The sequence below is a fragment of the Notechis scutatus genome, chromosome 1, assembly GCF_049901735.1.
Source record: "Notechis scutatus isolate UNSWTSFEM ecotype Mainland chromosome 1, rNotScu1.2, whole genome shotgun sequence".
In the NCBI taxonomy this organism is placed as follows: domain Eukaryota; kingdom Metazoa; phylum Chordata; class Lepidosauria; order Squamata; family Elapidae; genus Notechis; species Notechis scutatus.
The window spans coordinates 256,462,470-256,478,434 of record NC_142009.1 but is presented as its reverse complement, the minus strand read 5'-3'; the positions used below and the strand labels follow the sequence as shown (position 1 = coordinate 256,478,434).

The window sequence follows — 15,965 nt, the reverse complement described above, 5'->3', positions numbered from 1 at the left end:
CTTCAACAAGATTCATAAGAGTCATTCTTTGAAAAATTTGCCCACAAATTTGATGAGACAATGTGAAACTCTCAACGTGAGATTACATTAGGGTTAGGACTGAAGTTTGGGGTAGATTGGAGTATATTCTGTGAAACGGAATTTCCTTTAGGAAAAGACGTTCTATGGCAAGTGTGCAGGAAGCCCTCAATTTTTTAAAAAAATGGCAGGAAAGTTAGATGTGTAAACTACCACCTTCTGCTATTCTTTGGCTTCAATATCTTATTATACAGAAAAGCATGCTATCTCTTTTAACTTCCATTTATAAAGGTATCTATCATAGTCTTTTTAAAGATCACAATCTAAAAATAATGGGAGAAAAAGGATTTTCACTTGTGAAAGTGCTGGGAAAAACTTTTCATTAGTTGGAAAAAAAGGAAGCAAAGCTGCTTAAAATTCATTAAAACTACCTCCAGTCACAGAACAGCCAATTTCACTTGGCTATAAAAATTACAGTAACTTAGAAACTAGAGAAAGCTATATTTATCCTCTCCGCTTGATCTCCTTGGATATGTAATAATGGACACTGTCTTTATCACATATTAGCCCTGAGCAGGTAAGCAATGGAAATGAGCATCCATTTTAATTAAATAACAATTAATGCAACAATTAACCTAAAAAGAATAAAAGAATAAAAAGTCAGTTAGAACATTAAGCAGGAAATGAGAGGGAAATAAATGTATTTAGAAACTTTAAATTGAAGAAAGGGTTATAGACCGAATGTTGTGAAGAAAGCGTGGTGTAGAGCTGAAAAAAATCAAAGTGGATGTTTAATAAGCAAACAAATTTTAGGTCAAAGGGAAGAGTGAAAAACAACAGAAATAAAACAAAAGAAGATTGTTAAGTAGGAGAAAGATGGTAGATAGATTTAGAAGTTTTAAAATTTCACATGAAACAATAGAAGAAATCAGTGAAAAATGAAAAAGAAGCTGAAGGAGAGGAAATGAGAAGAAAAGAGGAACTGAGACCAAAGAACAGAGAATCCTAAAGTTGGAAAGGATGATTTAGATCCTTGAGCCCAATGTGCTGCTTGGAGCAGGAACTGAAATTATTGCACTATTTATGGATGATTTTGGAGCATGTGCTTGAATATATCCAGTAAGGATGAAGTCATCACCTTTCTGGGCAAATAGTTTCACCATAAAACTTTCCTAATTGGAAATGTACTTTGTTATTCTTATTGTTTTCGTTATCTGTTCCATAACCTGAATTCTATTATTGTATGCCTTGCACTATGATATGATGGAGAACAGACCTTGGCCCTTCTTGTGGCATTCTTTCAGATACAGGTAGTCCATGACTTACAACAGTTCATTTAATGACCTTACAAAGTTACAACAGCACTGAAAAAGTGACTTGTGACCATTTTTTACACTTATGACCACCGCAGCATCCCCGTGGTCACGTGATTTCTATTCAGATGATTGATCGCTGGTTCATATTTAAGGTGGTTGCAGTGTCCCAGGGGCATGGGATCACCTTTTGCGACCTTCTGACAAGCAAAGTCAATGGAGAAGCCAGATTCACTTAACAACCATGTTACTAATTTAAAAACTGCAGTGATTTACTTAACAAATGTGGCAAGAAAAGTCATAAAATGGGGTAAAACCCCCTTAACAAATTTCTCATTTCACAACATAAATTCTGGGCTCAATTGTAGTCATAAGTCGAGGACTACCTGTACTTTAAGATTGCTCTTATATCACTGTAAACATCTCTATTAAAACCCAGCATCTGCAATTTCTTCATTCCCCTTATCATGCTGAAGTTTCCACTCCTCTGATCATCCTTGTTTTTCTTTCCTGGATCTTTTCAAATTCATCTGAATGAATCTTAAAGTATGGTGCCTCGAATTGGATGTAAGACTTGAGGTGGAGTATAGCCAGTTAGAATAAAATGGAGTGGTTGATTCCCACAATTAGGAAATTACAAATCTGTAATGCAGAGCAAAACTGCATCAACAATTTCGATAGATACAGCACACCCCTGACCAATATCCAGTTTGTAATCAAATACTGTCTTAATTTTTTTCTTAAGTACTATTACTAGGCATCCCTCCATATTTTATTTCTACTTTGTAAGTGAAAAACTTATTTTCTCAGTTAATCCAATAGGCTTAGAAAAGACTTAATTGGGAACAGAGAAAGACTAATGCAGTAAGCCATACATTACTTTAATCAAAGTGAAATAAAAATATTTGTATTTAAGTTACATTTAGAAATAGATAAAACGTACAGAATGAGTTGTGTTAATTAAGGAGGAGAAAAGAAAGCTCTATTTTTGCTTATAGATTAGTTAAAATAATGTTGGAACTAAGAAAATCATATTTTGGAAAACACAGTCAATTCTATCTATATTTTGTGCTTAGATATTGTTTCAGATCTGATCCTTATTATTTGGATGCAAATAATTGAAGTAAAAGCATACCACCTTCATGTTCATTTACAAGAATCCATTTAGATCCTACCTAACTCATAAAAGTGCCCTTCAACAACAACAACAACAACAACAACAACAACAATAAAACAATGTATACAAAACTGTAATCTAATATTTTGTTTACAAAGGTTTCCTCTTGATCAGGAAAATAAAAATAAAAGCAATACTAACATCTTGGGGAGCCAGGTGTGTTAGTCAGTTTTAACCATTTGCCATTTGTTCATGTGGTATTTGATAAATGACTACCTGGACAACTGCTGTGTGATAGTAGTTTGCACAAGGCACTCAATATTCCAGATATGTCTACCAATCCCAAAGGGTTATCTCTTTCTCCACTAACAATGTAGACAGAAATCAATGCCGTTTGTAATGACTGTAATAGAATTAATCCATACTGTTCTGGATTAGAGCAAATGGTTTTATTGATTTCTAAGTGGAAATGAATAAAGCACCAGAGTGTATTATTTATTTCATTTCATCCTATTTTAAAACAAAGTGGAGCTAGATTTTGGACAGCACATATCCAAGAAAGAGATGCAGTTATAGAGAACCACACCATTTTGTTGCAGACTGTCATAATATACATATGTTGTATTTTTCACATGTTCATTTCAGCTATCTTCTTTTTGAAGGAGTTTGACAATTATAACTCCACATTGTGTTTGCCAGTCTTAAACATGAGTCATAATTTAGGCCACTCCAGTTATACATATTGCTATTCCAAATATCTCTTGATGTCTTCAGATTGTTGTTCCTTCTAGCAGAGCCATCAATCATTGTACTGAGTTGTGCCTGAATATGTTTGTTTGTTTAATTTATTTGCTGCCCATCTTGCCACAAGTAGAGAATCACAGAATACTAGAATTGGAAGGGACATTGGAGGTCTTCTAGTTCAACCCCCCTGGTAGAGAAAGACAAATGGCTGTCCAGTTTCTTTTTGGAAGCCTCTAGCGATGGAGCATCCATAACTTCTGAAGGCAAGCCATTCAGTTGGTTGATTGCTCTCACCATTAGGAAATTTCTAGGTTGCTTCTCTTCTTGGTTAGTTTCCAACCATTGTTTCTTGTCTTGCATTCTGGTGCTTTGGAAATAGGTTGATCATCTTTGTAGGAGCCTCTCAAATATTGGAATACCACTATCATGTCTCCCCCTAATCCTTCTTTTCACTAGACTAGACACACCCAATTCCTGCAATTCTTCTTTGTATGTTTTAACCTCCAGCGAATCCTCCTTGTTGCTTTTCTCTGCATTATTTTCAGAGTGTCAACATCTTTTTAAAAATCTGATGACCAGAATTGGATGCAGTATTCCAAACATATGATCCACATATCTCCATTTTCTTTGTTTGATATTCTTCTCAGACTCCTTTTGTCCCATGCCATTACTACAACTTTGAGATTTGATTTTTCGGTGACTCCAAAGGATTCTTACGATTTGCCTTAAAAGCTGCATTTCAAAGGTTTTCACCCTGTTATTAGCCTCTTTGTATATTGCCCTTGTTTCAGAATTATGAAGGAGAGTTAATTAGACATAGAACTTGGCTAGTCTTATCCTTAGTATTTAGTCTATTTCTCTTGAGGTCAGAATATTCTTCATGTCTAAAAACATTTTCTTGGTCATTCCTATTTGCATTTTTATTTCCCCATTTCCCCAAGTTCTGTTACTAAGTGTCCAAGATAGAATGTTTGACTTTGAGAAGGAAGCATAATTGGCCACTGTTTTTGGAGAGTCTTTTTTCCCCAAGATTATCATCACTTTATTTTTTTAATTAAACTATAATCCATACCTTTCACTTGTTTATGTTTTATAAATGAGAAGCCTCAGATACTTTATCTGCCAGTTCTTTCCCCCTCCCAATAGTACCTAGTGACAGTCCTGATGCAGTTTTTGGTTCATTAAATATTTCCTCAGTATAGATGTTGAAAAGTAGCCATGATATGATACATTCTTGGTACATTCTTTTTTGGATTGAAAAGTCTTTTGAAAAATCTCTCTCAGTCTTAAAAGAAGTTTACTCCCAGTACAGATTCATTATAATTCTAATGCCTTTGTCATTCATCTCAATTTGCTCCAAAGTTTTGATGAACATTTCATGATTTATAGAATCAAAGGCTTTTCAGCAATTGACAAAGCATGAAGTGATTCCTTTTTGTTTTTTTAAAAAACTATCTCTTGATTCTTGTTTTCTGGTTTAAAATGCCTTCCCTAGTGCCACTATTTCATAAATATGCTCTGAACTTCACTTATTGCATTGTTGAACTATCCTGAGTTTCTTAAGAAATTAACTTTGAAAAACATTTTTTGCTGCATGTTTGGTAAGACTAATGGGATTCTGTATTCAGTTCTTGCTTTCCTAGGAATTGAAATAAAAGTTGATTATTTAGAGTCTTTTAGCAAATAGTTTTTTTTTTAAAAAAAAAACTGTTTTCCTCATTTCCATCTTTGCTAAAAAAAATTCTGTCATCTAAATTTCCTTCATTTTGATTTTTACCTGTAGTTACTTAGTTTCTGAACTTTTAAAGGGCATTCACTGCCTGGTCAATAACATTTTTTCCCACCCTAACAGTTTATTATCTTCTTCAAAATGTTGTAAAACCTATTTTCAATGCTTTTCTTTAAAGTTTATTTTTACATATTTCCAAATCTTTCTTGGAAATGTTCTATTTTTTTCTCTGATGTTCATTATTTTTATATTGAATTTTATTATAACAGGGTTGTAATTGGAATAAATGTTAATATCAGGGCATGCCTTAATAGAATTCTTAAATCTATCTTTTATCATAACATAGCCTGTTTGATTCCTTGTTGCATCTTTTGAAATTTTTTCAAGTACATAATCTTTCTAGTTGCTGGAAAATGGAACTAAGTATAGAAAGTTTCAAACTTTTCAAAGAATAAAAAGATTCATGCTCCTTATATTTTTTGGCCCTACTTTCACATTTAGATATCCCATGATAATTAGGTTCATAGACTTTGCTTCTTGTATTGTTTCATAAAACTCTTCTTGATTTGAGTGATTTCCTATTGAACTTACAGATTGCAAATCTATAATATTATTACAATGAAAGGTTTGGCATCAATTTTGGTCATGATTAGTGGCTAGAAGCCCATCACTGCTAATGCAGCATTCCTTTTCATGGTAATGGCAGTGCTGTTTCTATGGAAAATAGAGATGGAACAGATCATGGTACATTTCTCCTGCTTGTGCATGCTGTACTCAGCAATGTCTACTTTCAAGGCAACACTTCTTGCAAGACATTATTAGTTCTTCTTGATTAGTGAAGGGTTCTGACATCCCCTATGGTTTTTTAAAAAAGATATGTTCTAGTTTTCAAAATATCTATCAGAATATATAAAGAGTGTCAAACTTGTGTCATCATAGCATCGTCATGTGATGTATTGGGAATTCCCTCCCTTTGCTAAACCAGGCATGGCCAGCACATGATGTATCTGGCTTGTGGGCCATGAGTTTGATAGCCCTGATATAAAGGAATCCTCTCTTCAAGGGTTAAGATTGCATTTACAACCACCATCTTTAGACTCTTCTTTTCTGTACCTTTGTAATTGTATAAGTTTCAGGCACTCAACTATACTCTCTCTTCTGTTCCTGCTGTTGTTTCCAATCATGATTGACAATGGAATATAGTGAGGGAGAAAAAGGATATAGTGAGGGCCCAGCCTCTTTTACATTCCATGCCACTGACCAAATCAGTTTCGTTCTTCTGTCCTTAGGGAGGATTTCTCATTCCCAGAGCCATACAAGGGCCTTTGAGTTCATCTATACAAGCTGCCATGGAACATATGTTTTGCTGTTTCTTCCGGGTTGTCTGTTGATCTTCACAGATGTCCATTAGAATATCCCAGGGAGCTTAGGAATGACAGGGGTTTCATTTGCCCCCCAGGACACATTGTTATTTCACAATAATCTTATTCATTGGGAACTCCTGGAAGACATGATGAAGATTAAAAAAAAAAATATTAATGAAAAAAAGTTTAGGGCTGCCATTAGTCTTTTCTATTAGAAGTTGCCCTGATCTATCGGACTGTGCAGTTTGGATTGTACAGCATTGTACAATATAAAACATAATTATAGTAAACCCACCTGATTTTCAAAATACAAAAGATATGTTCATCTATTATTACTTTGTGCCTTCACTTCTACACAACAGTGTACATATCATATTGTACGCGTACACTATAACTTATATATGCCTGATTGTTATGCTAGCAATACTGCTGACTTCAGGAAGTTCATTTATCATCCTTTTGCCCCAGCTGAATTTTTCTCCAGCTTAAGTCAGAATTCATTTAATACTTCTGAGTCCTGCAGGGATGTGAAAGCTCAAGGAATTGTTTTTCTTCTGAAAGTCTTATCATCAAGAATGTAATAAGATAATTGAATTTGGAATTGGAGTGACATAAATTGAGCTACTCACCTGATCTTTGAAGGAAATAGCTTGATTATTCAGCTCAAAATTGAACTGAGCCCAGATGGGTTCATTCTTTATATCTCATCTGCTTCACTGATTTCAGTGTTGTTTACACATTGCACTGAACACGCTAATCCATATTATGTTAATTATAACAAAGCATTTGAAAAAGATCATTTCCAAATTTTGCAAATGTACTGTTTGTAAAATTGGAATAGTCATATCAAATATGTAATAATATTTGAGAAAACTAAAATGGTTGGAGGCTTCAGGGATGTTTAATTTAGTGATGAGAAGATACAATCATTGTCTACAAATATCTGAAGAGCTGCATGTAGAATTCCGGATGGAATTGTTCAGAGTTATTCCAGGAGAAGAGAGAAAGAGGGTTTTAATTACAAGGAAGTAGATTTTGATTGGACAACAGGAAAAATGTCCTTATGGCAAAAGCTGTTCAACATTGGAACAGATGGCCTCAGGACTATCATTTGCTGAAGAAGATGGACTTTGCTTGACTGGAAACATTTAAGTAAAGACTATAATAGTGGATTGGAATATATGCTTTCCTTTCCTGGCTGTATATTCCATAATTAAAAGAAATTTAGAAAACAGTTGGAGAATATACAGGGAAATATAATGATTAAGAAACTGTGAACTAGTGATGAAAAAAATAAAGAACACACATATGCACAAGTCTTCTAGAGGCAGTATGCCAGTAATGAAGTTTGAGGCCAAACACATTTCAACCCAAGTATTAAACTCCTCTTAATTATGGAGCATTGATTAGACTTTTCAGAGAAGTTTAATCATTATGGTTAGTGTTTATTATTTATACATTAGACAAAGAATATATCATGAAATCATTATTCATTACATTAATTTATATCTCACCAAATTCCTGTTTGCTGCTTGATGCAAACTTGGTTTGACATATTTTATATCGCATTCCTCAATGTTTTACTGAAGCTAGATTTTAGGACTTTTTGGTTTATTTTTATTTTTAATATTTTAGACCACATGAGGCCAAAAATATGTAAAATTTTATCTCTACTGAATATTTTTCCTTTATTATCCTCTTTTTGTTTGCAAAATAAAAGAAATCTAATGAATCCTAGTAAGCCTTTCAGTTTGAAGTTTTAAACTTTTAAAAATAAACTTTAGCTTATTATCTTTTTTTTTAAACTTTATTAATTTTACAATTAAAACAGGGAAACAACACATACATAAATGTGAAAGAGAAAAAAGAAATAAAGAAGAAAAAGTGAAAAAGAAAATTGAGGAAACAATTAAAAACCATTTTGTCCTCGACAGTTTGTGGGGCCTTCTTTTCAACCTTATTTTGTACCCTCTATTTTCCCACGTCATTATAGTTGTGCTTTTAAAGCTGTAGTGATGTTTCAGCAGAATCTCATCTGCCATCATCAGGCTTCTGTGTACATAAGCCTGATGATGGCAGATGAGATTCTGCCGAAATGTCGTTACATAAGATTAGAAGTATCTAGGCAACGTTTCGATGAAGTCTCATTCATCATCTTCAGGCTTGTGTCTTCGGCTCTGTGCTTCTCAGAGTAATGTGAGCTTGCAGCTGCTTCTTCCTTTTAACTGCTAGTGGGGGTGTGTTCTCATTGGTTGGGGGTTTGGCTGTGTTCTGATTGGTTGGGGGGTTGGCTGTGTTCTGATTGGCTGGAGGTGTGTTCTGTTCAGGTGGGGGCTTGGTTGTGCTCAGGTTAGTCTTAGTTGCTGGGGGATTTGAGCTGGTGAGCTGTGATCCTGCTGTTTGGCTTCGTGTTCGTGGTCGTGCTGCATCTTCATGGTGGGTGTCAGTTCGCTTCATGTATGGCTCGGAGGGGTTTGAAGTGGGTAGTGATGCAGCTGCAGTGGGGCTTCTGGTCCACGGTCATTTCTCATCTTCTATGTGGGTGTGAGTCTGCTTTCTACGTGGGAGTATAGTGGTAACACCTCAAAGCCACAGGACATGAGATTGACTTTAAAAATACCAGAACTATAGCCAAAACCGAACATTTCAACAACAGAATAATCAGAGAAGCCATAGAGATAGAAAAACGCCCACACAGCATGAATAAAAGAGATGACACCTCCCGCCTACCAGCCATTTGGAAACCCGCCTTCATGAACAGACGAGTACCTAACATGAAGAATGACACCAGACCCACACCCACGAGGGCCACACAAGATGCTACCACCACACTATTAGTGACACAAATGCTTCATTATGAACAAGCTGATCGAAATGAGAGAGATTTTGGCTTCCAAGAGGATTGTTTTTCTGGTTGCTTAATCATGTCTTAAAGAGTTATATTTTAAAGGATTCTGCAGCAGTTCAGATTCACTCTGTCTTTTCCTGAGTATCTGTCCTCTACATCTGCATCTGCATGTTCCCTGGAAAGACCCATATTTTATAGGAGATCAGAGTTGCAAAAATATTGAACATTCATGCTCTGAATTAATTCTTTTTAAAATACAGTCTGAAAGAAGTGCTAACATTTATGATCTCTGCATCACTAGAAAAAGATTGTCTTTTTTTTCATTTCAGCTTTTAAAAAGTAGACATTGCATCCTGGGCAAAAAATATTGAACTTTTTTGTAGTGTGTTTAGGGTTCCATTGTTGTATTTACTGATTATTATTATTGTTTACATTTATTTAGTCCCCCTTCTCACCAAAGTATCTCTGGGTGATGAATAACATTTTAAAGTAAAAACAAACACACAATACAGCATCCAAGAAAAATGACAGATTGGAATATAGACAATCAGCAAACAATATCAAGCATCTGGACTTCATTCCTTTCCTATGACTGGGCAAATAGCAGGTCTTCAGCATTTTCTGGATGACCAGTAGGGTTGGGACTTATCTGATCTCAGGTGATAAGGTTTTCTGGAGAGCAGATGCCAGGACAAGAAGGCAAGCTTCCTAGATCCCACAAGCCATCTTCTTTTATTGACAAGACCCAACAAGCATGTCCTATTGGACTAAATAGGATAGGTAGAAGCCACTAAAGAAAGACTAATGATTGGTGTATGACTCATATAATAAAACATATGCATGAAGTGTATAGCAACATAAACAACAAATAATCAATGGAAGACTTCATAAAAATAGTTAAATGAAATATAGAAAGTATAATAAGCTATATATTGAATTTAGGAATAATGCTGTTTTTAATGGGGATGCTGTTTTAATGCTGTTTTATTTGGGAATACAAATGTCAAAAAGAGTAAATTTTTGGTGTTGTGTGAAATGTGTTTAACTTATGAAATGTGTCTGACAGTTTACAATGCTGTTGGTAAAGATCATTCATGTTATATAACTTCAGAAGTATGAGACTACTCTATCATTTTTATTTTTATCAATTATGAATCATTGTTCATTTCCAGAATGGAATTTTAGTAAAAGTAACAGAGACCTGTCCTCCATTGAACTGTTCAGAAAAAGATTCTGTACTCCCAGAGAATCAGTGCTGCAGTGTTTGTAAAGGTAAGTAGGATGCTGCACAGATTTTTGAGTGGTTTTTGAGTAGTTCCTTGAATTTAGAATGCAAGAATTTTATAGGTTCTATGATGTTTCTGTGAACAGATTTTATTTGTCTAAATGGAGCTTGCTAGACATAGAATCAGACTTTTCAAGTTAGAAAACAACTATTATTCTATTTAGAATAAGAAAACCATATAGAAGAACCATATAGAGTTCTCAACCTATAAGGGTATATACAACTTTGCTGCATTTTCCAAATCATATCACTGAAATTAAGTTACAATATAGCTGAATTGCAGTGGCACAAAATTTTAAGCTAGAAGGTGATGGTGATGGCAACGATTTGCCTCTCAAAAGAACTCTGCTACTATTTCTACCCTAATTCTTTAAAATAAGACTTGGGCCAAAAATGATCCCCATCTCTTCATAAAACATCATATAATCCCCGGATTGTCTCCTAGGTTGAGAGACAATCTTGCAAATTCCAATCCCAATCCCTCAAATGTTGCAGTGTTACATGAACAAATCCTGAAGTTGTAATTTTCCCACTCAGGGTGGCTTAAAAACAGCAGAATCACAAAATTATGAAATGTGTTAAAACATGAGCCATCAAGGAAACATTATTGAGGTCATGCATCAAGACAATCTGTTTATTTCTAAACAGCTACTGTAAGTTTATCCAAATGCTAAAATAAATAAAACGGTGACACCTATCTAATATCAGCAGGAAATATATTTCTATCACATGGATGCTAACTGCAGGAGGAACTTGGTTATTAGTAATTATTCATCATGGTTGCATTGCAAAGTAGTGGGATCTGTAGCATATAAAGAAAAGTACTGTATATAGAAGAAAGCAGTCCTTAAAATATCCTGTTCGTAAGCCATTTAGGGATTTTAAAGTAAACCCAAATCTGAATCCTAAATTCATAAAAAAGCCAATTAGCTCAAATCAAGGAACCATATTTATATTATGTTAAAAATTTGGTAGTAATTTTTAACGCACTAAGGCAATTAATAAGAATAAGTTATGGCAGTGAAAATAAATGTTTATTGCTCCTTAATATCAGCATTTCTTCCAGATTTTAGTATTGCCATATATAACTATATTTCAATATTATAGCTGTATTTCAAATTTTCTGTCGATATAAGCTCAGGACTTTTATGTACAAGGCTGGTGTTTCAGCAGGCTTTCCAGAATTTTTCCAAACCTAGTCTGAAAGAAGTACATTCATAATGATCAAACATCTCACGTGTATTTTTTGCACATAAAAATAATGTACAATAATTCTGAGTAGTCAAATTGATAGGCAATTATTGCTGCAGTTAATTCCCTTTTGCTATTTTTAAAATCTAAAATAATTGAAAGTGTAGTTTATCTCTGTAAGCCACCCCGAGTCAGAGAGTGAGTGGGCTCCCATATAAATTTTCTTAAAAAATAAATAAGTAGAATAATGCAATAATTTCTTCACGATAACCAGAGAAGTTTTGTGATTTTTCACTATTGCCATAATTTGGGACTAGTGTATAAATGTTTTCCTGGAAGAAAAAGTTTTATCACATCATTCTGTGTCACACTATTTGGTATTTTCTAATGCAAAAATATATCTATTGATCTTTTACAGTCTGTTCAGAAGTAACTTTCATTGTTACGACTGAGATTTGTGATATAGTGTGCTCACCTATAGTTGAAATGTCTTTAAGATGCATCTTATTTTGGAACAAATTTTAATAGGACTGAGTTACTGTCTATACATGCAATGAGAGTAGTAATATGCCTCTATTAATCCTTCTAATTTACTTATAAAAAGATTTATAATTTCTTTGAGTGGCTGCTTTTGGAGACACATTAGAGAACAACATTCTCACCTCCTTGAATTTAGCCCTAAGACTAAACTGTTTCTAAAAAATAGATATAAAATTCTAACAAGTTGCTTTGGGAAATACAAAATCTTGTGAATTGTTTGTGACACTTGAATTATTTTTACAACTTAATTTTTATTAAATATTAGCTAGATGTTGAAAAATATGAATTTAATCACTCTGCTGCAGGAAATGAGAGTTTACAAAGAATTCTTTCAGACACAATATGTTCTTCTGAGGAACAGCTGCTTGCATTCACATATTATGCATGTACTTTATATCTGTCAGGAATTAAACAGAATGACATGCAAATATATAAATGTTTGTGCTGAAGACTCTAGGAAAGATAGGCTTGTGATGGTTTTTTTCTTTTTATGTTTTGGAAAAAGGGGGAAAACACCGTTCTAGTGCCCTCTTATAAATCCCTTAAATGTACTTGTGTTACACTGCCTTGACAGAAAAGGAAATGTCAGCATGATTTTATTAAATTCTTTGCACATATTATAACTATAGAAGCATTTTCAAAATTTTGATGTTGGAATTTTAAACTTTGGAATTTAGATATTTATTTATAGAAATTAAGAGTAGCCACAGATCTTAAAATTATCACATTCGATTCTCATATAAAGTCATCATTTTAAAAAAGTGTAGGAATTGAACTATGCAGCCTTCAGTTTCCCATTTCACGAGTGTGGGAATAAGAGTTTAGAAGGCTTTGCTTCCTCTTTTAATTAATCTGTTTACCCCTCGTTTAACTATGGTTAGTTTCAGTTACTGAAGTCACATTTATAGCTTTTTAAAACTGACTGGTATTAATCACAGTTTGTTACTGAGATGATACCTCACACAGTAATTAAACAAAAGCAAATCTTCTGGTCTTTTCTTCCCAATTACATGGAAAAAGAAAAAAAGTGTGCTGCCTGAGCTGAAGGTTACTATGATTTAGGGTGATATCATGAATGTAGTTACCGAGTCAAACTAAGAAATGTTCTCTAGGATTTTAAAGAAGAACATTTTTTTATAGGTGTCAGACTGAACCTACGATATTTGGCATTCAAAACAAGTATGATAATCTTTTCCTAATCAATATAAGCATGATTTGACTCAAGAAATTTTAGGATAGTTAATATGAATTTTAATTAGCTTGAAGAATTACATAATCTACATAATTATAGGTATTCTGAATCTTGTTTGAAAACATCCCCCAAATTTTGCAATATGACAGACTGAATTGGGTTTTTTAAAGTTCTTTTAAATTGTTTTTAATATTTGCCAGCTTGAGAATATTAATAGAATAATAAATTGTAATATTAAATAGTGATTAGTTTTGATACATTCATTTATAGATTTATTGTATTTGTTGATTCAAAAGGACCTAATATTAGGCCCTTTTATTCAGTATTTCAAATGGAAATAATATTATTTCAGTATTTCCAATAAAAATAATATGCAATATACATCATGATAGTATAGTAAACTAAACTTCTCATATTCACATTTATAGTTCCAAGCAATCTTTTTTTTATTATCTTCAGGTATGGAATTATAAGTAAAGATACTTGATAACTCAGAATGCTTCCCATAAATGGTATTGTTAACTGAACAGTTTTGTTTGGAGTAATAGCAGTCGTATGAAATATTGCAATATGGTGCACTATCATATAAGCATTTTTTGCATGATTCTGTATCTGAGGTGTCCAAAATAAATTTGATAGGACATAAGACAATTGGATTATATGAGAGAAAAGTTATGTCCATTCTGATAAAATCCTTGTTTTTTGAAAATAAGTCTTCCTGGCTTATCAATGATTAAATGTGCATAAAGAACCAGTTTGATGTAGTGAATAAAATGCTAGGATTGAAATCAGGAGACTGTGAATTCTAGTCCTCTCTGAAGATGAAAGTTGGGTGATTTTGGGCCACTCACTCTGTCTCAGCCCAGCCCACCTCACAGGATTGTTGTGTAGCAAATAGGAAGTGACAGCTATCAGCACTGCCTTGACAAAAAAAAAAAATAGCCAAGAAAAAATAAGTAAGATTGTAATCAGAATACCTTGGAAGAAGAAGTGAATTGTTAAATTCTTCCAATTTTAGGGCTATTAACCTATGTCTAATTTGAGTGACTCCTTTAGGAGACTAAGGGCATAACCAGTTACAATTTTCTTCACCAATGTGAAATAAGATTGTCTACCTATTCCCCGAAGCATGGAATTTGATTACTGTTATAATTAGCTTAAAATGATAAATGGGTCATTGCACAGTCAAATAACTTAAAGGAAAATTTAATCTGGTGGAAGCAATTGTAATAAAGATATAAGGATCAAAGGAAAGTCAAGTATAGGAAAATTATACCACAACCTTGATTGAGGTGTGAAGGATTCAGCTGTAATATTTAAAGAGGTCAGAGGCCTAGAATGTAGTGTTTTTCAAAAAAGATTCACTGTTTGGAAATTTCTAAGTGTATATTAGGATTAATAAAATCATTATTAAATCATTTCATCATAAGTATCCATGGAGTGGGTTAAATGGAGATAAAGAGGGGAAAAACATGTAAATGTTTTATGTGTTCTTCAGCAATTCCTGTAATGTGAAAATTCATATCAGGCAAAACACTTTTGCCAATGAAGGTATAGTTGTGAGAAACTGAATAAACTTTTAAAAGTATTTTAATGAAATGCCCATTATATTTCAGTTTTTGATAGCTTGTACACCAAAAGAGTAAATTAAAATTTAGGTAGAATTACTTTTTTTCTGAAATCCATGAAACAAATTTGTTTCGACTCCTTTACTTTTCATTTTAGGGCCCCAAAATAGATGTGGTAGTAATCACTGCTGCCTACTGATTGCCATTCAAGTTATAATTTAATTAGTCAAAGGAATTATTTTTAAATTTTAAAGTGATACTGAGAATAAATAATGGAAAGAGTAGACTGGGATTCAGGGAGAAGGTCTCCTAGTTCAGCTGTCTGCTCAGGCAAGCCATTTTAGACAAATGGTTGTCCAATCTCTTCTTAAAAACCACCAGTGTTGGAGCACCCACAACTTTTGGAGGCAACTTTCACTTGATCCCAAGCTCCTGGGTGGTTAACAGAAGGGGAACGGGCACCTGAAAGAAGTATTGGCAAGGTGATGAAAGTATATTTTGTGTGCTTGAGACAAGTTTATGCAGTAGTTTTGGCTTTGTTAATGGAGTTGGTGTTTGCTAGGCTTCATCCGTTGATTTAGGGTCAGATGTTGCCAATATTCAGTTTTGTATGTGTGTGTCTAAGTAAGAAGAATAGATTCAAAGTTGACTCTAGTAAGATCAAATGGCTTTGGGTGTTTGGATCATCTGGAACTGGAGACTTTCCACCTCAAGTTCCAATATTTGCCACAAAGAATTATAGTCTCCAAAGCACCTAAAGGCAGGACAAGAAGCAATGGATGGAACTGAGGAGAAATTTCCTGACAGTTAGAATAATTAACCAGTGGAACAAGTTGTTGTGGGTGTAGACATTTTTAAGAAGAGATAGGACAACCATTTGCCTGAAATGGTATAGGGTTTCCTGACTGAGCAGTCCCTTCCAACTCTTGTTATTCTGTTAGTTTTGAATGGGGTTACACTTCTGCATTTGGGAATAGTGCACTGTTGGGTTTTTTCTTGGACTTATAGTTCCTGATTGAGCAGCATTTGGCAGCTGTGGCTGGAATGGCCTTTGCA

The 15,965-nt window shown here is 33.9% G+C and overlaps 1 protein-coding gene across 2 annotated transcripts in view; it reads left to right on the top strand.

The window, feature by feature from the left end:
• NELL1 (neural EGFL like 1) overlaps nucleotides 1–15,965 on the top strand; it is a 594,259-nt gene that overhangs the window by 227,873 nt on the left and 350,421 nt on the right. For both annotated transcript variants that reach the window (XM_026664647.2, XM_087951106.1), the window contains exon 11: nucleotides 10,306–10,405. In XM_026664647.2, coding sequence (XP_026520432.1) covers nucleotides 10,306–10,405 — 100 coding nt within the window. The remainder of the gene's footprint in view (nucleotides 1–10,305; nucleotides 10,406–15,965) is intronic.